Consider the following 25,480-nt stretch of genomic DNA (forward strand, 5'->3'; position numbering starts at 1 on the left):
AACTATATAGAAAAGTAAGGTTTTATTTTTAAATGTTTTTCTTTCTTAATTATTAATTACACAATTAACACATGATTACATTCTCTATAAAATGTAAAACATTATAGGAAGGTATGTCTCATTTCACTTTCACATTTTTGGGCCTTTTAAAATTCAATTTTTTGTGTGGAAGCACATATAATTATGTGTGTATATTTGTACATTTATGATATTATATATTTTGACTAATTTCAAGAACAGAATATCATTATATATATATAATTTTTTGCATTATTTATCTTTACATGTTTTGCACCCATAGCTTTTCAGAGATCTATGAAGTTCATAAGTGAAAGATATTTGTAGGTTAAATATTTTTTAATTTTATTATAGTAAATTTTATTAAAGATCTGATCAGTTTAAGTGCTTTAATGTTAACATAAAGCAACATAAAATCATTAGGGTAATAGCAAAGTCAAACTAACTCACGTTTGGCATTTAACTTGAATCACTTCCCAAATCACATGAATATTCATAATATTATTTTATGAGGATTATCACATGTGTTCTCTTGCAGGTGTGAAATTCCTGCTTGTGGCCTTTTGAACCAGTTGGTGAGCCATGTTAAAAGTTGCATCTATTAATAGTAAATAGTATTTCAGTTATATTGTAATTCGATTGACCTAAGTTTTTGGTTTTTCGAAATTAATTGGCCAAAGTTGGAATGTAGCTACATTGTCTTCTAACCTTCAGACTGCAAGTAAGAATGATTACAAATGAGCCATGTTACATATAATTTTAACATGATTGCATACTAGATTGAGTATACCCTATTTATGTCAAACTGACGGATCTTTTTTTGCTTGATACTGTTTTTATATTGACATCTTAAAATAAGAAAATGAGATTATAGTACTTAGATGACGTTTCCAGTTTTTCATCACTCATGTCTTTTTCTTTTTTTTTTTTTAAAGATTTTATTTATTTATTTGACAGAGATCACAAGTAGGCAGAGAGGCAGGCAGAGAAAGAGGAGGAAGCAGGCTCCCTGCTGAGCAGAGAGCCTGATGTGGGGCTCAATCCCAGGACCCTGAGATCATGACCTGAGCCGAAGGCAGAGGCTTTAACCTACTGAGCCACCCAGGCGCCCCACTCATGTCTTTTTCTGAGTGAACCTTCAGTTGAGAGTTTGAAACACTTTCACATAACTTTTGATAGGTAAGGGAAAAAACTTTTAAGACACTATCTGACTTCTTAATCTGAGCACTTGAAAATGTCTTAAAAATCTAAAAGAATAGGTCACTCTCCTCAGTTAAGCCATTTCTTTGAAATGTTTTACTGGAGAAACAATGACATGAAAAGGACTAGAATATGTGTACTTTGTGAGTAGTACTCAAATCTATAACATTGTGAAAGTGTTAGAGCTTAATATTCTGGTTAATAACTTGATTGGTATGTGCAGCATTAGAATATTTGAAAACAATTTGTTGGCTTTAATTATACCTTTGGTGTAAAATTTGAGCAGTGCAAAAAGTACCCATTTCCTTATTTATGGTTAAATTGTGGAGGGGATGGACTGTGTCAGAATTTATTTTTGAAAAATCCTTAAAATTGTTACACCCTTGTGTGTTTTTCTCACCTTTGTTTACCTAGTGTAATGTCACCTTGAGAAGGAAGGCAGTAATTACCTTTCTGGCTGCATGTGTGTTCTTTATTTTATAGTTAATGATAAATTATTGTCTTTCCCATGTATGAATAATGATTTCATAAAAGTTAATATATATGGTCTGAAGGTTGAGAGAGGAATTCATAATAGCTCAGCCAGCCTCTTCTTGGAGAGGAGAAAAGTGTAAGCCTTAAGAAAAAACTTACTTTGGTTAAAGAAAACTAAAAGAATAAAAGTAGTAAGTGCTCAGAAATTGAACTGGGTGGGATTTGGAGGAAAGTTTTTTGCTATCATCAGAGACAGAGACTTGGAAAAGGTTTGCTGTCTGAAAATATTGCCTACCGGGGCGCCTGGGTGGCTCAGTGGGTTAAGCCGCTGCCTTCGGCTCAGGTCATGATCTCAGGGTCCTGGGATCGAGCCCCGCATCGGGCTCTCTGCTCAGCAGGGAGCCTGCTTCCTCCTCCTCTCTCTCTGCCTGTCTCTCTGCCTGCTTGTGATCTCTGTCTGTCAAATAAATAAATAAGTAAATAAAATCTTTGAAAATAAATACCTGTTGATTCTGTAAATACAGTTTATGTCAGAGTTTTATTTTTATTTTTATTTTTTTTAAAGATTTTATTTATTTATTTGAGAGAGAAACAGTGAGAGAGAGCATGAGCGAGGAGAAGGTCAGAGAGAGAAGCGGACTCCCCGTGGAGCCGGGAGCCCGACGCGGGACTCGATCCCGGGACTCCAGGATCATGACCTGAGCCGAAGGCAGTCGTCCAACCAACTGAGCCACCCAGGCGTCCCAATGTCAGAGTTTTATTAAAAGTTGTATTCATTATGTCTTTATGTCAGACTTATATATTATGTTAGGCATCAGATTAGACTGAACAAACAAAATTGTGCTAATAACTTTACCAAAATGAAGTTTACTAAGGCTTTCCTGTTTGCCAAAGGGCGATTAAATGTTTTGCCCCAAGGTTTCATTAAGGTTGAGTTATGCAATGGATTTTATTTGGCCTGCTACACAGATTCTGGGATAAAATTTAGAATCAGTAAAGGCATCATAATTGCCTTTATCCTCTCTACTCCAAGCCTGATGGTATCCCTGGCTCTTGGATCAAGTCGTGTTAAGAGAGCCCTTTATCTTGGGCAAGCATGGTCTTGAGGTAGTAGGTCCACATGGGGAGTTACTTCCATTTCCAACACATTATTCTGGCTGTCTGTAAACTATTCACAGCATATAGAAATATGATTGATGCAGGTTTAACATTAACTCCGTTAGAAGGGGTGTTCTCACTGTCTACTAGAACTCCAAATCAGTTTGTCAGACTATTTTGGTTTTCATGTTGTCTTTGGAAGAGAAGCTCCTATTTTATTCTTTCCTCTTAACCAGTTCTAGTATTTTACTTCTTTAAGAAGCTATTCAAAGTCTCTGGCCACCCTGCCTTTGAACCTATAGAGATCTTTTCTCACATTTCCCTCCTAGGTACCTTCTTTCTGGTAGGTACCTTTAGCTACAGAGCCCAAAGCGTCAGAGTGTGGAAGAATACCATTCTGCTCTTACTTTACCATGGGACCTCATGTTAACACACTCTAAGCCTTTTCTCTAGCCGAAATTGAAGGACAAAAATCTTTTTATTAAAAGATTTTTATTTATTTAACACAGAGGGATCACAGAGGCAGAGAGGCAGGCAGAGAGAGAGGGGGAAGCAGGCTCCCTGCTGAGCAGAGGGCCCATTGTGGGGATGTGAGGCTCAATTCCAGGACCTCGAGACCATGACCTGAACTGAAGGCAGAGGTTTAACCCTCTGAGCCACCCAGGTGCCCCGAAGGACAAAAATCTTGAACTGATTCTAGATTCTTCTCTGGCTTTTATTTCAATGAATGCATAATTCAGCACACATAATTGTAATTATATATTACAATAGGTATGGTTCAGGTTCTTAGAATATAAATAAATAGGAGTCCTAGCCTTTGAATTATTCCAGTATAACTGAGGGGTGGCATAGCTTCATATATAATCTTAATGATTCTGAGTGCTATAGTAGAGTTGTGAACAAAGTATGAAGAGTACATATGAAAGAATAGTTAATTCTGTTCAGGGATGACATATGAGTTGTGTTCTAATGTGTACTAACTAGTAGGAGTTTATGAGGTAGAAATGGGGGAAGCCATTCCAGAAAGAGGAAATTGAATGAGCAAGCAGGAATGCACAGGCTTGTTTAATTAGTCGGCCAGTTATATCAGTGATATAGGATAGATGGTGAAAGGTCATTAGTCACAAGATTAGAGGGCAGGGTTTTATCCAAAATACCTTTTTTAAAAAAGTCTTATTTCATTTCATTTTTATTTTTAAAATAAAAATTGTTTTATTTTATTTGTTTGCCAGAGAGAGGGAGAGAACACACAGGGGGAGCAGCAGAGGGAGAAGCAGGCTCCCTGCTGAGCAAGGAGCCTAATGCGGGACTTGATCCCAGGACTCTGGGATCTTGACCTGAGCCAAAGGCAGACACTAACCAACTGAGCCACCCAGGCGTCCCCCAGAATACTTTTAAATAAAGTACTGAGACATCAAATTCATATCTTAGAAATGAGACATCAAATTCTGGAGGCATTATAGAAGCTAAAAATGTGGGTTGGCAAATAAGGACATTAAGACTTACTGTAATAGCCCACAATTCAGGTTTCTAAATATATAGTGGATTACTAATCCTACGGAATATGTTAAAAATACAGCCCCAGACATTGAGTTCCTGTTATCAGATTTGTATTTTTCAATTCCTGTTTCTAGCTGGTTCTTTTTCAAATCTGCTATATCACTTTTTACAGTTTACAGTTCCCTGCTGAAATTTCAAGCTTGGCCTTTTTCTCCCTTAACATAGTTAAGTATAGTTGTTTCATAGCCCCTGTCTGATAACTCCACTGTCTGCAAATTCTTTTTTTTTTTTTTTAAAGATTTTATTTATTTACTTGACAGACAGAGATCACAAGTAGGTAGAGAGGCAGGCAGAGAGAGAGAGGAGGAAGCAGGCTCCCCGCGGAGCAGAGAGCCCAACAGGGGCCTCGATCCCAGGACCCTGGGATCATGACCCGAGCTGAAGGCAGAAGCTTTAACCCACTGAGCCACCCAGGCACCCTGTGTCTGCAAATTCTATAGGTCTGTTTATTTTGAAAATAATTTCTGCTAGTTTTTTAAAAGATTTATTTATTTATTTATTTATTTTTTGAGAGAGAGAGAGACCGTGCAAGCAGAAATAAGGGCAGAGGCAAAGGGAGAGAGAATATCAAGCAGATTCCCTGGTGAGCGTAGAGTCCCACGTGAGACTTGATCTGATGACCCCAAGATCGTGGCCTGAGCCAAAATCAAGAGTTGGATGCCTATCTGACTGAGCGACCCAGGTGCCCCTCTGCTAGTTTTTATTAGATGCTATTTTATCTCTGTGCATGCCTACTTACTTTGCTGGGGTACTAGATAAAATATTTGGGATATCCATATCTAGAAAACAATTTGAAGGCTAAGATTATATCATCCTTTAGAGATTTTAATTTACGTCTCTCGGGTACCTGATGGTGCTAGCTGTCTAGTTTTTTCATCCATTAAAATGAAGCAAAGGTCAGATGCAATCTGTTTTGGCCATTTTTCTTATTAACTTGAAAACATTTTTTGATTGTTAAATCAACTTTTCATTCCTGGGATAAACTCCAGTTAGTCAAAGTTATTATCCATTTTGTATGTTGCTGGATTTGGTTTGCATATATATTTTCTTAATCGATAAACTTTTTTAGAGTAGTTTTGGATTCATAGCAAAATTGAGCAGAAAGTACAGAGAGTTTCTATATACCTCCTGTCCCCACCCTAAATACAACCTCCCCCACTGACATCCTGTACCACCATATGATACACTTGTTACAATCCGTGAATCTACACTGAGACATCATAATTACCCAAAGTCCATAGTTTATATTAGGGTGTACTATTGGTGTTGTATATTCTTAGAGTTTGGACAAATGTGTAATGACATTGTAACATATGGAATAATTTCACTTTATTTAATGAGTAAAGCTACTATAAACATCCATAGGCAGGTTTGTTTTTTTTAATGGGTATAAATTTCCATTTCATTTGGGTAAATGCCAAGGATTCTGATTGTTGGATCATATGGTAAGGGTATGTTTAGTTTTGTAATAAACATCACATTATCTTCCAAACTGGGTATACCATTTTGCATTCCCATCAGCAGTGAATGAGAGCTCCTATTGCTTCACATCCTCATCAGCATTTGTTACTGTCAGTGTTTCAGCTTTTGAGCATTCTAATAGGTACATAATAGTATCTTACTGTTGTTTTTTTTTTTTTTTTTAATTTGTCAGAGAGAGAGGGAGAGAGAGCGAGCACAGGCGGACAGAATGGCAGGCAGAGGCAGAGGGAGAAGCAGACTCCCCGCCAAGCAAGGAGCCCGATGTGGGACTCGATCCCAGGACGCTGGGATCATGACCTGAGCCGAAGGCAGCTGCTTAACCAACTGAGCCACCCAGGCGCCCCCTTACTGTTGTTTTAACTTGCAGTTCCCTATTAACATATGAGGTGGAACGTGTTATGTTTACTTGTTGTCTGTATATCTTCTTTAGTGAGATGTCTCTTGGGTTCATTTCAAAACAGTAAGAACAGGACACCTGGGTGGCTCAGTCAATTAAGAGTCCAACTCTTGATTTTGGCTCAAGTCATGATCTCAGAGTAGTGAAATTGAGTCTCATATCAGGCTCTGTGCTAAGCAGGGAGGGAGACTGCTGGAGATTCTCTCCGTCTCCACCTACCCCCCCCCCACTTGCTCGTTCATGTTCTCTCACTCTTTCTCTAAAAATAAGTAAATTATATGCATAACAATAAGAACAGAACTCAGTAGACTTTTACAAGGTTTTTGTATATTTTTTTTCTGACAGTTCTTCATCAGATGTATCTTCTGCAAGTATTTCCGTTCAGTTTGTGGCTTGTCTTATTTTCTTACAGTATCTCTCACAGAGCAGAAGTTTTTCATTTAAATAAAGTTCTGCTTCTCAGTTATTTCTTTCATGGCTTGTTTTGGTATTACAGCAAAATAAAATCATTACCATGACCACGGTTATTTAGGTTTTCTCCTGTCTTCTAGGAATTTTATAGTTGGATTGTTTTGTTTTGTTTTGTTTTTACATTTATGTCTATTGAATTAATTTTGTGAATGGTGTAAAGTCTATGTCTATGATTTTTTTGCAAGTGGATGTCCAGTTATTCACCATTTGTTGACAAGACTATCTTCGTTTGATTCTGTTTTCTTTGCTCCTTTGTCAAAAATTAGTTAACTGTATTTATATGGATCTATTTCTAAACTGTGTGTTCTGTCCCATTGATACATTTGTCTTTTGTCAGGACTACACTATCTTGATTGTTGTAGTTTTATAGTAAGTCTTGAAGATAGGTAGTAGCAGTCTTCCAACTTAATTTTTCTCTTTCAATATTGAGTTTGTTATTCTGGATCTTTTTCTGCTACATATAAACTTAAAGAGTCACTTTGTTAACATCCGCAAAATAACTTGCGAGGATTTTGATTGGGATTGTCTTGAATCCATACATTTGGAAAGAACTGACATCTTAACAATATTGACTCTTCCTTGCTATATACATGGCGTAACTCCCCATTTATTTAGGTTTTTTTTTATATCTTTCATCAGGGTTTTGTAGTTTTCCTCATGTAGGTCTTGTACATATCTTGTTAGGTTTACACCTAAGTATTTCCTTCCTTTGAGTGCTAATATGTAAGTGTGTTTTAAATTTCACATTCCAGGGACACCTGGGTGGCTCAGTTGGTTAAGCTGCTGCCTTCGGCTCAGGTCATGATCCCAGCGTCCTGGGATCGAGTCCCGCATCGGGCTCCTTGCTCAGCAGGAGCCTGCTTCTCCCTCTGCCTCTGCCTGCCATTCTGTCTGCCTGTGCTTGCTCTCTCTCCCTCTCTCTCTGACAAATAAATAAAATCTTTAAAAAAAAAAAATAAATAAATTTCACATTCCAGGGGCGCCTGGATGGCTCAGTGGATTAAAGCCTCTGCCTTTGTCTCAGGTCGTGATCCCTGGTCCTGGGATGGAGCCCCTCATCTGGCTCTCTGCTCAGCGGGAGCCTACTTCCCCCTCTCTTTCTGCCCGCCTCTCTGCCTACTTGTGATCTCTGTCTGTGAAATAAATAAATTAAAATATTTTAAAAATAAATAAATTAATTTCACATTCCATTTGTCCTTGTATCCTGCAACCTTGTCTCTAATTAGTTCCAGAAGTTTGTCTATTCTTTCAGATTTTCTACAGTGATAATCTTGGCATCTGCAAACAAAGACAATTTTTATTTTTTCCTTCCCTATCAGTACACCTTTTATTTACTTTTCTTGTCTCATTGCATGAGCTAGGACTTCCCGTGTAATGTTGACATCAACAGTGGTGGGAGGGGATATCCTTCTGCTGTTCTTGATCTTAGCAACAAAACTTTGAGTTACTTACCATCAGATATGATATTAGGTACAGATTTTTTTTTTTTTTTTTTTTTTTTGCTATTATAAAAAAAATGTGTGTGGTATGTATGTGTTTCCCATGATATCTCTGGTAATTTCTTTAGGATACATTTGTCTTTTGTCGGTACCACAAATTCTTTAGGATAAGTTTTTTTTTTTCTTAAACAGTTTATTTGTTTCAAGGATACAGGTCTGTGATTCATCAGGCTTACACAGTACGCAGAACTCACCACAACACATACAATCCCCAGTGTCTTTGGCTAGGATCCAAATCCTATAAAGAACTTACCAAACTCAACACCCAAAGAACAAATAATCCATTCAAGAAATGGGCAGAAGACATAAACAGGCATTTCTCCAAAGAAGACATCCAGATGGCCAATAGACACATGAAAAAATGCTCAGCATCACTGCGCATCAGGGAAATACAGACCAAAACCACATTGAAATACCACCTCACACCAGTCAGAATGGCTAAAATTAACAAGTCAGGAAATGATGCATTGGCAAGACTGTGGAGAAAGGGGGAACCCTCGTACACCATTGGGGGAATGCAGGCTGGTGCAGCCACTCTGGAAAACAGTATAGAGATTCCTCAAAAAGTTGAAAATAGAACTATTACCCTATGATCCAGCAATTGAACTACTAGGGATTTACCCCAGACATACAAAGGTAGTGATCCAAAGGGGCACCTGCACCCCAATGTTTATAGCAGCAATGTCCACAATAGCCAAACTATGGAAAGAGCCCCGATGTCCATTGACAGTGAATGGATAAAGAAGAAGTTGTCTATATATATAATGGAATACTACTCAGCCATCAAAAAATTGAAATCGTGCCATTTACAAGAATGTGGGGGGAACTAGAAGGTATTACTCTAAGGAAAATAAGGCAAACAGAAAGACAATTATCATATGATTTTACTCATATGTGGAATTTAATAAACAAAACAGAGGATCATCGGGAAGGGAAGGAAAAATAAGACATGAAATCAGACAGGGAGACAAACCATAAGAGATTCTTAACTGTAGAAACAAACAGTGTTGCTGGGGGAGGGGTAGGGTAACTGGGTGATGGACATTAAGGAGGACACGTGATGTCATAAGCCCTGGTTATTACATAAGACTGATGAATCATTGAACTTTACCTCTGAAACTAATAATACACCCTATGTTAATTGAATTTAAATTAAAAAAAAAAAGTTCTTTTCTCCTCCTAGCACTAGAAGCATGAGGGGATTTTTCTCTAATATTCACTCTAGACCTGGTAGAGTTACTGGAGGTAGAACTCAACAGAAGTATGTGGGACTGGGTCCTCTTGTAGTTTTAGCTCTTAGACCTGTCCACATTGTGCCTCCAGCTATTTTTCAATAATAGAATTATAGTTCATGTTTTCCTACCTTAGCATTTGTTCCTGCAGAGGTTTGTGTTCACAGCTTTCTGCTATGTTTCTTTATATCCACCTATCTGTCTCCATTTTGGGAGGCACAGTTCACCCTGTGACTTTACTTCTCTGATAGCTCCAAGAGAAGTTACTATTTTTTTTAGTTTATTTGACTTTTTTAGGATGGAATTGTAATTTCTAAGTTTCTTCTGTGTTAGACCATAAACAAGAAGTCAATTTGCTAATATTTTGTTAAAAATATTCATTCAAGGGGCGCCTGGGTAGCTCAGTGGTTTAAAGCCTCTGCCTTCAGCTTGGGTCATGATCTCAGGTTCCTGGGATCGAGCCCCGAATTGGGCTCTCTGCTCAGCGGGGAGCCTGCTTCCCCCCGCCCCCTGCCTCACCTGCCTCTCTGCCTACTTGTGATCTCTGTCTGTCAAATAAATAAATAAAATCAAGAATTTTCATTCAAGATACTGGTCTGTAATTTCCTTTTAATATCTTGATCTGATTTTGGTATTGGGATAATGCTGGCATCATTGAATGCATTGAGAATGATTTCTTCCCCATCTATTCTGAAAGAATTTGTGTAGAATTAATATTTCTTCCTTAAATGTTTGGTAGAACTTGTTAGTATTATCAGAAACAAAATTTCTCAACCTCAATGCCATTGACATTTTAGGTCTTGTAATTATTGTTGCGGGAGACTTTCCTCTGCAATGTAGCATATTTACCAGCATCCCTACCAATTAGATGCCAATAGCCATACTCCACCCCTACCCGGAGTTGTGGCAACCAGAAATGTTTCTAGATAGTGCTAGATGTTCCCTGGGGGCCAGATCTGACCCCAGTTGAGAAGTACTGACATAAACCAAACATGGAGGTTTGTTGTTGTTGAGTAAATTGTTAAATATAAATTTATTATTTTAATTGACATAGAGTCATGAAGTTTTCTTTTTCTTTTTGAGTCCATTTTGGTAGCATTCCTTTCAGGAGTTTTTTATATTTCTCTCTGTAGTTGGATTTATTGGAATAAATTGTTCTTAATATTCTCTTATTATCCTTTTATGTCTCTTGGATATGTGATATGGATAGAGGCCATCTCTCTTACATTTCTAATTTTAGTAATTTGTGTCTTCTTTCTTGACCAGTTTTACCAGAAGTTTATGAATTGTACTGATTTTTTAAAAAACATACCTTTAGTTTCACTGATTTTTACCTCCTGTTTCCTATTTTATTTTTGCTTTTTATTGTTTACTTATTTCCTCTTACTTTGGGTTTGTTTTTGCTTTTATTCTAGGTTTTTTATAAGGTGGATCACTGATTTTAGGCCTTTCATCCTTTTAATATAAGTATATTAAGGTATAAATTTTCCTCTAACCATGCTTTAGTTGTATTCCACAAGTTTCAGTGTTTTCCTTTTTTGTTCCATTTCAAATTGTTTTTTTTCTTTTTCTTTGTTATTTCTTTTACTAATATTTATTTGGAAGTGTGTCATTTTAACTTTCAAATATTTCAGAATTTGCCAGATAAGTTTCTGTAAATAATTTCCAATTTAATTTTGTTACGGTCATATAATATACATTATACAATTTCAGTCTTTTTCAATTTGAGATTTATTTTCTGTGTCAGACATAGCTTGTCTTAGTGAATATTCCTTGTGCACTTGAAAAGATTGCGCATTCTATAGATGTTGAGGAGGAGTTATATAAACGTCAGTTAGGTCTTGTTAGAAGATAGTGTTGTTTGAGTCCTGTATAATTTTGCTCATTTTCTGTTTATTCTATGAATTACTAAAAGAGGAATAATGAAATCTGCACCACAATCTACTTGGGTGTTTCTCCTTTTCCTACATGTGTTTTGTTTTTGTCTTCTTGGTGAATCAGCCTATGAAGTTATTGTCTGACTTAAATTTAGCCACTGCACCTTGCTTTCAGTTACTGGTTGCATGATAATTTGTTTTTCTATTCTTTTCCTTTTTATTCATCTTTATATTTAAAAGTGGGTTTCTTACATAACATATATTTGAATCTTCTGTATGCCATCTTATATGATAAGCTTTTTATAAATGAGTGTCATTTAATGTCATTATTAATGTGACTTGTTTTAAATTTACCATCTTGCTATTTCTTTTCAAATTGTCCCATCTGGTCTTTGTTTCTTTTTTTTTCTCTTTTCCTGCCTTCTTTTGGAATAAGTGAGTATTTTTAGTACTCCATTTTATTTCCATTATTAGCCTATTAGGTATACCTTTGTTTTAGTTTTCAGTGGTTGACTTGACCAACAGTTCTCAAGTGTTTTAGTTTCACAACTCTTGGATTTGTAGTTATTAATGATTTCAGAGACTTTTTGCTTAAGGTGATAATCAGTTATTACTATACCCAGAGTTAAAACTGAAATATTGAGGTATTTATTAATTCATTTAAAAATAATGGTAGTCAAGTCATTGCATGTTAACATAAATAACATTTATGTTAACTCTATTTTAAAAAGTATTTTTAAAAAACTGGTAGAAAGAGTGGCATTGTTTTACTTTTTCTTATCTCTTTGAAGTCTGGCTTAATAAAAGAAGGCTAGATTATATCTCTACTTCTGCTTTCAGTTTCTTGCTATATGTTGTTTTGGTATACATCTGTGAAGAAAATCTGGCCTCAAACAGATATGTAGACAGTATTTGAAAACAAAATTCAGCCGAGTGAATGTGAAGATCTAATTGGCTTTTTTAGGGATTTATGAATTGCGTAGTATCCCATTCAGCAAGCAGAGGGAAGCTCTGAGGTGCTGTACAAAATGGAAGGTTTTTATAGGAAGGAAGGTGGGTCAAGAAATTATTAGCAAAAGAAAAGAAAGGATGGCTTCAGGCAAAGTTGCCCTTTTTTAGGGAAGACCCATTAAAGGGGTCTTATGATGCATATTACTTCGTCTGCCTTTGTGTAGAGAGAGGGGAGGATGGAGAGGGCCCACGTGACAGATTACCTCATTGGTACTGAGCAGAAAATTCCTGACTGACTGCTTAATAAGACCGCATTTCTGGGGCAGGTTGAAGCTGCAGTTAGGTTAGGTATCAAGCCTTTGTGTGGTCTAAGTGACTCCATTTTGGGCCCGTGGTTTTCTTTTTAACAATTGTAAAGGGAAGAGCATTTTAATAGCCTTTTCAGATATTTGTGGCTATTCTTGTTACACTCAAACTCATCAAGTGGTAGTTTTTCTTAAAGGTAAGTTACATTGTGGAATCTGAAAATAAATAACTCTGTTATATTAAAATCCAATGGTCTCTCTCGCACTTTGAGTGGATGTTTTTACAACCCTGTGTGGTTTCATATTATACATTGATCATTTGGAAAATACTGGTTTACCATATTGCAGATCATTTAAATGTTGTAATATTTTATTATAGACTACTTAAAAATTGCAGTAATATCACCATTGGTTTCTTCTGAAAAATTCATTGGAAACTCTCAAACATGTGGCGTTTATAAGTTTTGCAGCATTTCAATGTCACTTGAAAGGTTGACTTTTATTATTGACAATAATTACCTTCAATTGCTTTCCTTGAAATCACTAGTTCACTTTATCCTTTTTGTTTTAATAAACCTTATATTCAAATAACTTAAGATTTATAGAAGGGTTGAGAACAATGTATGATTCCTGTATAATCTTTCATTTTTTCATTAATGCCGATATTACCTGCATTATTCTGGACTTCTGTCAAAACTAAGAAGTTTACAGTTGACACTGGTACATTGCTGTTAACTAAACCCTAGACTTCATTTGGATTTCACCAGTTTTTCCAGTTACGTCCTTTTACTGTTCCAGGATCCAATCCAGAATACCACATCGTATTATCATGTTTCTTTTTCTCTATGGCCTTTGACAGTTTCTCAATCTTTTTTTTTTTTTTTTTAAGATTTTATTTATTTATTTGACAGACAGAGATCACAAGTGGGCAGAGAGGCAGGCAGAGAGAGGAAGGGAAGCAGGCTCCCTGCTGTGCAGAGAGCCCGATGCGGGGCTCAATCCCAGGACCCTGGGATCATGACCTGAGCCGAAGGCAGCGGCTTAACCCACTGAGCCTCCCAGGCGCCCCGACAGTTTCTCAATCTTTCCTTGTTTTTATGACCTTGACAATTTTGAGTAGTACTGCTCGGGTATTTTCCAGCATGTTCCTTAAAAAAAAAAAAAAAACAAAAACAAAAAAACAAAACCTACTATTTTCTCTCTACCCTCAGTATTTCTGACACCAACTATGTAGGGTTCCCCTCCCCACCCCAGTCAGGTGTCCTACAATTAAATTCAGTTTTGACACTGTTTACGTGGAGTCAGTGTCAGATTCCACAGCTTAAGAACTCAGTTCTATAAGACTACCCCCCACTTCAGAAGCCAAGTCCAGGTCCAGGCTTCTAGTGCTTCTGACCATCCAGCTACAGATTGGAGATTCCCATGATTCCCTCCTTGGGTTTGATAATCTGCTAGAATGAATCACAGAACTCAGGAAAATGGTTTACTTATTAGATTTAGATTGCCAGTTTGTGAAAGGTTAAAACTCATTAACAATCAGATGAAAGAGATACATAGAGCAAAGTATATGGAAGGGGCATAGAGTGTCAATGACTTCTCCATGTGCATCACCCTCCCACACCCCCATGTGTTCACCAACCCAAAAGCCCTCTGAATTGTTAGGGTTTTTTATGGAGGCTTCATTATATAGGCATAAGTGATTGAATCACTGGTCATTAGTGATTAACTCAACTGCCAGCACCTCTCACCTCTCCAGAAGTCAGGGGATTGGGCTGAAAATTCCAACCCTCTCATTACACCATTCATTCCCCTGACAACCAGCCCCTATCCTGAGGATATCCAGGAGACTTCAGCTACCCATCATCTCATTAGCATACCAAAAAACCACTTAATTCAGAGAATTCAAGGGTTTTAGGATCTGTGCCAGGAAACAGACCAAATATATATACTTATTATGTCAGGTCTTCAGTTTGGGTTTGTTTGATGATTTCCTCATGACGTGACTGGGGTTATATTTTTTTGGAGGAATACCATGGAGATGAAGTACCCACTTTCTACAAATTTGAGAAAATAACCTGCCAGATACTCAAGTCTGAATAAGTATCGTTCGCTATCAGTTTTTTTTAATTAAAAAATGGTGCCCATCCTGGGTGGCTCAGCGGTTAAGCCTCTGCCTTCCGCTCAGGTCATGATCTCAGGGTCCTGGGATTGAGCCCCGCATCAGGCTCTCTGTTCAGTGGGGAGCCTGCTTCCCCCTTTCTCTCTCTGCTTGCCTCTCTGCCCACTTGTGATCTCTCTCTGTCAAATAAATAAAATCTTTAAAAAAAAAAAATGGTGCCCATAATAAAAAAGATTCATCCTGTTCACCACTCAAATAATTGCATAAGTGCTTTTTCTCTAGACAACTATTGTACTTTGGTGTGCAGCAGAAGTTCCTTATGTATACATTTCCTTTTATCACATAAAATATTAAAGAGATGTTTATCATAGGTTGAGATTTAATATAATTAGTAACAATTACTGTTTAATCATAGACATTCTTAAGTGAAACTGACCAGACCTCCCCCATTCCCTTTTTGTTTCTTAACTGTGAGTACATGCCACGATGAATACAGTGATTAGTGGGGTGCCTCGGTGGCTTAGTGGGTTAAGCCTCTGCCCTCGGCTCAGGTCATGATCTCAGGGTCCTGGGATTGAGTCCCCCATCAGGCTCTCTGCTCAGTGGGGAGCCCGTTTCTCGCTCTCTGCCTGCCTCTCTGCCTCCTTGTGATATCTCTCTCTCTCTGTCAAATAAAATAAATCTTAAAAAATAAAAAAATACTGGGGCATCTGGGTGGCTCAGTGGGTTAAAGTCTCTGCCTTCGGCTCAGGTCATGATCCCAGGGACCTGGGATTGAGCCTCACATCAGGCTCTGCTCAGTGCTCGGGAGGCTGCTTCCTCCTCTCTCTGCCTGCCTCTCTACCTACTTGTCATCTCTGTCAAATAAATAAAATCTTAAAAAAAATACAGTGATTAGTAGTACAGTTGGAGTCTGCCTTGATTTGTGCTAGAGTAACAACGATTTTATGTAACGTTGCTGTAGCACCAGAAGAGCTAATGTTAATACACTGACAAAGACAAACTATTATGAATATAGTTTTGACTTCGCAAGTCCAATGAAAGTATCTCAGGGATACTATTGAGAACTGCTGCAGTAGGACTTACAATACTTTAAGCCCCTTGTGGGGCTTGAACTCATGATCCTGAGATCAAGGCCTGAGCTGAAATCAAGATTTGGACACTTAACTGAGCCACTCAAGTGACCCAAAGATATAGTGCTTTTGATTCTGCATATTATCTTCCTATGAGAAATTTTGTCCCCCACCGTAAATTTCCAAATGCATTACATTTTTTTCTTTCATTCTGTAAGGTATAAAATTATCATCTCTATGGCAAAGTCTCTTACTATGTTGTTTTTTTAAGGTAATCTGTAAAGTCTCTTTGTGAGAGTTTGCAATCAATCAGATGGATATACCTCCTGGAATCGTTACTTATTTTACATTCAGTTTCTTCCTTTCCTATTCCAGTCAAGCAAAAAACAACACAACCCCCCACTAATCAACAAGTGACCTTCCACATTTAGCATTGGTTGAGATAATTTCAAGATAATGGGTCTTCTCCAAATAAATAGTTTGCTGTTCAAAATTAACAGAGAGAAAGCACCCATAACATGAGAGATGCTATTAGCAAATGGGCTACATCTTCTCTGAGAGATTATTTTGGGGAAAAACATCTTTTCTCTTTATGTGTAGAATATCTCTTTACCTTCAAATTGTAAGACATTTTTTTCTACTTTGCTCTTAATGGAGATGACAACAACTACCTACCATCTTTTGACCAGGGTTAGAATGATCGACTGATGCAAATTTTTTATAGTAGCAGAATGTATTATATAATTTTTAATATTGTAGAATATTGCAGAACGTAAATTATTCTACAGATATTTGCCTGCCTGCCCTTAGCATTGGTTTCATCCACTATTCTAGTTATCTCAATTAAACATATTTCATAGGACAGAATATTTTGAATGAAAAACAAGAATAAATTATAGAAGCAATAAATAGGCTTCGTTACAACATCCCATAGAAATAACATGCCATATGTTAAATGCTTCTTATCTTATATTTGGCAGGTAGATTCCAGTTACTTATAAAATAGGTCAGTTAAAACAGCTTTGTTGGCAAAAAATGAGGCAGAATCTTACAGTATTTTCAGACAGTGAATACTGTAGCTAGCATTATTTACTGATTTCCTTGGACTGTTATATTTCCAGTTGCTTTTTAATATTGTAATGTTCTTTTAAAACCTATCAAATTATTAGTGTTTAGCTCATTATTAAACTTCTGTTGAAGAAATACACGGGGGATTTTTATGACATGATAATACACATGGAATTAAAGTGAATTCCATCCCTATGAGATATTATTTGTTATATTTTTAAATGAAATCTTACATGTTTCAACTGCTTTTCACTAACTTGAGCCCTCTGATATCTCTACTGCCCCTGACTCAAGAGTTCCTTAAGAGTCATGCAATTGGCCTCAGCTATAGGCCCTGACTGACTCATTGATAAGGCTTATTTCTTAGGTCATTGTGATGCTTGTGGAATGAGATATTTACTGAGAACTTTCAGGAAGGATTTTTTTCCTTCTCTTTTGTGAGAGTTACTAGAAGAGCAGCTGGAGGATCATTGAAAGTCGATTAAGGATGTGACAACTCACTGCTGCAGTCATTTCTCTGAGTAGCAAGCCAGCCTCCAGATGAAGCCCACACGTGGAGCAAGATGTGGCTGAGAGACTGGTAGAGAAGTGGAGTCCTTGACTAATGCTATGAACCTCTTGGTCAAAGACCAAAGTTAGCTGAGTATATGGAATATTCAGTCCTATCACCTGATAAATTCACCTAAAACTGTTTGAGTTGGCCTTTTGTTATGTATTATTAAAAAAAAACAACCCAAACTAATAGATACCATGTTGTGATCAGTTTTGAAAATACTGGTACTTAATATTTTACTATTTCTAATATAATTTGTAATTCTAATCCCATTAGAGTAGCAACTTTAATTCAGCAAAAATTTTAGTCATTCCAGATATATTAATCTATATTATTTTCATATAAGGGTGGATTGATGCCATGTTTTTTTAGCTTTTCTTGTTCATATTACCCTCAAAAAACTCAAAGCATTTTTATGCTAAGAATCTATGATTGGAATTGCAGAAAATACAATTTATTTCTTGTGAAAAATACCTGAATGACAATTCTGTATAAAGCACATTTGTAAGGTAGACACATAAATGATATTTAGGTGCCTCATTTTGTGTCACCTTTTATATTAAATGTATACTTACTCAGTTAATTTTTTTTTAAGATTTTATTTATTTAATTGACAGAGAGGGAGCACAAGCAGAAGAAGCAGGAGAGGGAGAAGCAGGCTTCCCACTGAGCAGGGAGCCTTATGCGGGGCTCGATTCTAGGTCCCTGGGATCATGACCTGAGCCAAAGGCAGACGCTTAACAACTGAGCCACCCAGGCACCCCTTCAGTTAATTTTTAGTAAAAAACTACTTTCATTCAAGCTAGGCTTTGATGACTGGCTCACTCAGTAGAACATGCGACTCTTGATCTTGGAGTCATGGGTTCAGACCTCACACTGGCTGTAGAGCCTACTTAAAAACCTACCTTGGAGTGATCCGAAAGGGCACGTGCACCCGAATGTTTATAGCAGCAATGTCTACAATAGCCAAACTAGGGAAAGAACCTAGATGTCCATCAACAGTTGAATGGATAAAGAAGATGTGGTATATATACACAATGGAATACTATGCAGCCATCAAAAGAAATGAAATCTTGCCATTTGTGACGACGTGGATGGAACTAGAGGGTATCATGCTTAGCGAAATCAGTCAATCGGAGAAAGACAACTATCATATGATCTCCCTGATATGAGGAAGAGGAGATGCAACATGGGGGGTTAAGGGGGTAGGAGAAGAATAAATGAAACAAGATGGGATTGGGAGGGAGACAAACCATAAGTGACTCTTAATCTCACAAAGCAAACTGAGGGTTGATGGGGGGAGGGGGTTTGGGAGAGAGGGGTGCGGTTATGGACATTGGGAAAGTATGTGCTAAGGTGAGTGCTGTAAACCTGGCAATTCACAGACCTGTACCCCTGGGGATAAAAATATATTATGTTTATAAAAAATTAAAAAGAGAAAAAAAAAAAACCAAACCTACCTTGGGGCGCCTTTTCCGGTCATGGTCCAGGGGTCCTGGGATTGAGCACCCTGTCAGGCTCTCTGCTCAGCGGGGAGCCTGCTTCTCCGCAGCACCCTCCCCACCCCACTCCACCCCACCCCACCCCCCGCCTGCCTCTCTGCCTACTTGTGATCCCTGTCTGTCAAATAAAATCTTTAAAAAAAAAACAACAGTGATCCGAAGGGGCATGTGCACCCTAATGTTTATAGCAGCAATGTCTACAATAGCCAAACTATGGAAAGAATCTAGATGTCCATCAACAGACGAATGGATAAAGAAGATGTGGTATATATACACAATGGAATACTATGCAGCCATCAAAAGAAATGAAATCTTGCCATTTGTGACGACATGGATGGAACTAGAGGGTATCATGCTTAGCGAAATCAGTCAATCGGAGAAAGACAACTATCATATGATCTCCCTGATATGAGGGAGAGGAGATGCAACATGGGGGGTTAAGGGGGTAGGAGAAGAATAAATGAAACAAGATGGGATTGGGAGGGAGACCAACCATAATTGACTCTTAATCTCACAAAACAAACTGAGGGTTGATGGGGGGAGGGGGGTTGGGGGGGTTGGGGTTATGGACATTGGGGAGGGTATGTGCTATGGTGAGTGCTGTGAAGTGTGTAAACCTGGCGATTCACAGACCTGTACCCCTGGGGATAAAAATATATGTTTATAAAAAATAAAATTAAAAAAAAGACCTAAATTATGGAAAATTTTTAATAAACTATAAAGATCTCTACAAAAAAAAAAAACTACTAAAAAAGGTAGTTTTTTTTTTTTGTCTTCTTAATCTAAACTTTTACTGGCTCTCCATTTTGTTCATGTATTCCAAATATTTTCATCAATGGAAGATTCCATAATTTAGCTTACACGTTTTCAACCTTATTTCCTGTCCTTTTTCATGTTCAGTAAGATTAACGTGTTGCCTCATCCATGCCTTTGCTTGCCCCCCCCCCCACCACTTGTTCTTTCCTATTCTTTCTGCCTGTGGAATTAATACCCATCATTTCTGCCCCAGTTCTGATCCTACCTCTTCAGTAAAATCTTTGTCACTTATCTACCATGAATGTAAGTGATCTCTCTTAGAAAATACTTTATTTCTTCTTGTAAGAAAATTCAAATAATACTGAATATGTTAAAGTAAAACAAGTGCCCTTCATTCTTAGTCCTCCAGAGGAAAACCTCTTAATAGTTCAGATTCCTTGCTGTTTTTCTACATGTATTTAAGTGTATGTGACATACTTGGTTATTACTCCTTTTGACTGTATTGGAGAGCACAGTTCTAGAGGTTTAACCATATTTAAGTTTGGTTTTTTCTTTTGGCAAGAATATGTAAAGAGGGGCGCCTGGGTGGCTCAGTGGGTTAAGCCACTGCCTTCGGCTCAGGTCATGATCTCAGGGTCCTGGGATCAAGCCCCGAGTCGGGCTCTCTGCTCGGCGGGGAGCCTGCTCCTCCTCTCTCTCTGCCTGCTTCTCTGCCTGCTTGTGATCTCTGTCAAATAAATAAAGTCTTTAAAAAAAAAAAGAATATGTAAAGAATGGTGTTATGTACTTCACACTGCCTTGTAACAGGAAATATCATCTGGTGGTCTTTTCTTGTGATGTTTAGTTGGATCAGTGTATTGTTAGCCTGATCTACCCATTTTAAAGATCCCCATGATTCTGTCACTGAATGATTTTATCATTTTATTTCATTTTTTTAAATTGTCATAGATATCTACTTGACTGTTAATATAATAAAGTAATAGATTGTTAAAAGGCCCAGCTCTGGAGCTACACTGTCTACCATTTATGACCTTCAGCAAATGACTGCATTATCTTTGTGCCTAAGGTTCCTCTACTGTGAGTTAGGTGCCTCACGGGGTTTTTTCAAGGATCAAATGTGTTAAATGTTTAAAACAGTGCATGGTACATTATATCAGTAAATATTATTAATATGTTGATTTAGAAATGCTATTTTGCTGTCTGTGCATTGGCATTTATTTGCATGGGAAATGCTTTACTGGATAATATTCATTGTATTCTGTCTGGCAGTGAGACCAGGTCACATTGTAGGAAAACAAAGTGCCATTTAAATAAATAAAAAACAAAACAAAACAAAAAAACCTCTCATATGTATCTAGCATCTATGATTTTTTTTAAAGATTTTATTTATTTATTTGGCAGAGTGAGAGAGAGGGAGTGTGTGTGTGTGTGTGTGTGTGTGTGTGTGTGTGTGTGTGTGTGTGTATGCGCCGCGCGTGTGGGCGCATGCAGGGGGATCAGGAGAGGGAGAAGCAGGCTCCCACTCAACAGGGAGCGAGATGCAGGGCTCCATCCGAGGACCAAGGGGTCATGACCTGAGCTGAAGGTAGTCGCTTAACAACTGAGCCACCCAGGCGCCCTGCATCTATGATTTTTTTTTAAAGATTTTATTTATTTATTTGACAGACAGAGATCACAAATAGGCAGAGGGGTGGGGAGGGGGGAAGCAGGCTCCCTCCTGAGCAGAGAGCCCAGTGCGAGGCTCAATCCCAGGACTCTAGGATCATGACCTGAGCCAAAGGCAGAGGCTGTAACCCACTAAGCCACCCAGGTGCCCCTGCATTTATGATTTTTAATAAGAAAAACATTAGCAGGGGCGCCTGGGTGGCTCAGTGGGTTAAGCCTCTGCCTTCGGCTCAGGTCATGATCTCAGGGTCCTGGGATCGAGCCCCGCATCGGGCTCTCTGCTCAGCAGGGAGCCTGCTTCCCCCCCCCCCTCTCTCTCTCTCTGCCTACTTGTGATTTCTCTCTCTCTCTCTCTCTCTCTGTCAAATAAATAAATAAATAATCTAAAAAAAAATTAAAAAAAAAAAGAAAAACATTAGCAGAAAAGGGGATTTGTTAGATTTGAGTTTGTAATGGAGAAAAAAGGCATTGATCATAATTATATATATATATCCTAGATGTTAGGAAAGAAAATTGTGATAAAGAAATGAGTGACCTTTTGACTCAAAAGTTCTCAAAAGCCGTATAGCTCTTTGGGATGGGAGTTAGTATAAATGAGCATACACAGTCTTAAATAACTTGAGCAAGAAGTCTCAAAAAATCCAGTGCAGTTTTCCCTAAAAAGTAATTATCTCAAATTAGAAGATTAAACCTCAACAAAACCATCAAATTTTTAACAGGGATAGAACCATGAATTTATTATTTTACAACCGTTTGATTCAGTAGGGTGAAATAGTCTTTGAGTTGGAAAAGGTAAAAATAGTATAAAAAGAATTATCGGTCATGGTAGGAAAGCAGCCAGTAAGTGAAGCACTTGGTCAGTTTAAGTGCATTTCATTTTCTTCATTTAAATTAATGTCTCTGGGGCTCCTGGGTGGCTCAGTGGGTTAAGCCTCTGCCTTCAACTCAGGTCGTGATCCTGGGATCCTGGGATCGAGACCTGCATCAGGCCCTCTGCTCAGAAGGGAGTTTGCTTCCCCCTCTCTCTCTGCGGGCTTCTCTGCCTACTTGTGATCTCTTTGTCAAATAAATAAATAAAATCTTTAAAAAAAATTAATATCTTCTGTAGTGGCCAGCAGACTTGCAAACTACCCATGAAATTGTATAATCTTTAAGAATTTCTTTTTTTTTTTTTAAAGATTTTATTTTATTTATTTGAGGGAGGGCATGTGTGAGAGTGGGTAGGAGCGGGGGGAGGGAAAGAAACCCAGGCAGACTCCCAGTCAGTACAGAGCCTCACAACTCAGGATCCCAAGACCACGATCTGAGCTGAAACCAAGTCAGACACTTAGTTGTCACCCATGTGCCACTTTGAGATTTTCATGAAAAATATATTTATTATCTAAGTATGACTAAATCTAGATTAATTTTTTTAAAGGGAAAATGTGGGTTCTGGAAACTATAAGCCTACAACTTGTTATTGATCTTTGTTAAATTTCTGGAAATAATTTCAGTAGAAGTCTGTGAACATTTGTGAAAAAAATGCTCATCTGTAGAAATTTAAAGGTATCCACCAAGAACATACTATGTCAAATTAACTTCATTTCTTTTGATAGGATTATCTGTTCAGATGAATTAGAAAAATGCTGTAATAATAGTTTCTTAATTTTAATAGTGTATTTGACAATCTTTTGCCATATTTTTGGGTAAGAAATGATGGTGAATTATTGTTACATTTAGAGGAAACAGGCAGATTTACAGTATTTAGATTTAAAGTAGGTCAGAATCGAAAACCAGCATTTTGATTACAGGTTTATTGTTACTTTTGGGAAAGATCTTCAAGGCATTATAATAGGATTATGCCTATATCAACATTTTCATTATTGATCTGACTGAAGGGTTAGAAAGTAGGTTTATCTGCTCGTAGATCAAAGCTGGACTTGGATAGCTGATACCATAGAAGGCAACTCCCTAAAACCTTGACTCGTTAATGTAGTGCATTTGTATCTTCCTCTTCTCTTAACATATTTTGCTGCTTTATATATAATATAAATTCATGATTTAGATTGCTTCAGGGAAAAAAAGTGACTTCTTTTTTTGTCTGCCTCATAGTTTTACCAAATAAATGTATGAATAGTATCTTTTATTATAGTGTAATATCCTTAATGATACAGATTTAATAATACAAACCGAAAATTGGAAAAGATTCTACATAAAGTATGTTTTTATCTGTTCTAGGAATATGAAGCACGAACTGGGAGGACCTGTAAACCACCACCTCAGTCTTCAAGACGTAAGAATTTTGAATTTGAGCCACTTTCTACCACTGCCCTGATTCTTGAGGATCGACCATCGTAAGTATTCTGGTTGTTATCAGGTACACTGTTTATATTTTAAACCTCAATTTAATTTAAACTTCAGTTTAAATTTCAATTTAAATATATTGAGAAATTAATAGAGAAATGGCTTTTTTTTAAAAGAAAATTTTAAGAATCTCAGTCATGTATCCTAAAACTAATAGGAAAGAATATATTATTGATGTCTAGACTTTATACATATTTTCTTGAAGTATCTCTGAGCCAATGTATGATACATAAAATCTTTGCTTTTTTCATATCTATTCTTATTTCAACCCTTCCTGCCTTATCTTAACAAGATGAGGCAATTACTTTTCCTTTCTTGACATTTAATGTATACTTAAGATGTATTTGTCCTTGCCTTTTGGACAGATTTTAAAATTGTAACTTGAGATAATAACTACTGACTGTCAGCTAGTTGGTTTACTCTAATAAAGAATATATTCTTTTTTTTTTTAAGATTTTTTTTATTTATTTGAGAGAGAGAGCATGAGAGGGGAGAGGTCAGAGGGAGAAGCAAACTCCCTGTTGAGTAGGAAGAGACCTGAGCTGAAGGCAATTGCTTAACCAACTGAGCTACCCAGGCACCCCTCTTTTTTTTTTTTTTTTTTAAAGATTTTGTTTGAGAGAGAGTATGAGTGGGGGAGGGAAGAGCAGAGGAAGAGGGAGAACAGACTTCCAACTGAGCAGGGAGCCCCATGTGGGGCTTGATCCCAGGACTCTGGAATCATGACTTGAGCCGAAGGCAGATGGTTAACCAGCTGAACCCCCCAGGTACTCCAGGAATATATTGTTGATACCCAGTAAAACATTTTAATTTCTTCCCTTTGCTTTCCCTGCCCTTCCCATCTCAGCCTTCCACAAAGCTGGTGTTCTTAAAAATACTGTCTTTGGTTTGTTATTAAACAAAAGACACCTTCCCTAAAGCAAGACCCCTTGGTTCTTAACTCCTTTTCCCCTTCTTGGGCTCTCTGGATCTATTCTTTTTCTTCTTCTAGACTTCTCTTTCCTTCCAGAGTAAAAATTCCTAACCTGTTTTGTCATTTTCCTCATCTGCAGCTTTTTCTACCTGTTATCAAGAGGAACATAATAAAAGAATCTAGAGCCAAACAGGCAGAGGTTGAATTGAATATTTTTTAGACGTTGTGAGAGAAAGGTTGCACATAAGTATATATATATATTTTATTCTTGTTGCATTCCTTCACACTAAAGTGATCATGACAGTCCTTTTAAAGGACTTGGTAAACATGTTCATATTCATTTTTCCGTTGGTTAAAAAAAAAAAAGATTCTCAGAAATTTAGCTATGAGAACATGTCAGTTTTATTTAAGTCTTTTTGCCAGGGAGGGGAATAAACCAGGTCAATTCAGAACGCTTCGATAAGCCAGAAAAGAATGCCTGGTTAAAGACCTTCAGACTCTGGCAGACAGTCGGCTGAGCAGGTAGATAATGAAGTTTGCAGAAGAGTTTTCTTAAGCTTGTTGAAATTTATCCGAAATGGGTTAAGCTTTTTATCAGGACTATTCATTTCTTCCCAGGAGTTCATAAAAATTTTATGCAAAAGGTTCTGTTCTAAACAGTATTTGGAACATATTTTTCTTTACGCTATATTTTATTCTATAACTGAACCTATTTAAGTCCCGCCTTTGTACCTTTGCTCATTTACTGCCCTCACTTGGGATGCACTTATCTTACTTCCGCTTCTCACCTCCTGATCCTTTAAGGACTAGACTTTATCTTTGCCATCTAGTCAAGTCTTTGACTTCAACCTTTAGTGATTCTTGCTTCTCTTAGATTTTTCTTGTAATGCATATAAGCAGTTCATTAATATTGGAACTTGAAAT

General features: G+C 37.4%; 1 protein-coding gene across 2 annotated transcripts in view; it reads left to right on the top strand.

Annotated features, from left to right (window-relative positions):
- The window catches only part of TBC1D12 (TBC1 domain family member 12), a 101,337-nt gene that overhangs the window by 41,670 nt on the left and 34,187 nt on the right, over positions 1-25,480 (top strand). The window contains exons 3-4 of one of the 2 annotated variants that reach the window (XM_047702050.1): positions 557-593; positions 23,518-23,633. Coding sequence is in view for 1 of the 2 variants with exons in the window: in XM_047702049.1 (XP_047558005.1) it covers positions 23,518-23,633 (116 nt within the window). In the remaining variant the exon portion in view is untranslated. The remainder of the gene's footprint in view (positions 1-556; positions 594-23,517; positions 23,634-25,480) is intronic. The other variant, XM_047702049.1, reaches the window with a different exon arrangement.

Source organism: Lutra lutra, chromosome 14 (assembly GCF_902655055.1).
Source record: "Lutra lutra chromosome 14, mLutLut1.2, whole genome shotgun sequence".
NCBI classification, from domain to species: Eukaryota; Metazoa; Chordata; class Mammalia; order Carnivora; family Mustelidae; genus Lutra; species Lutra lutra.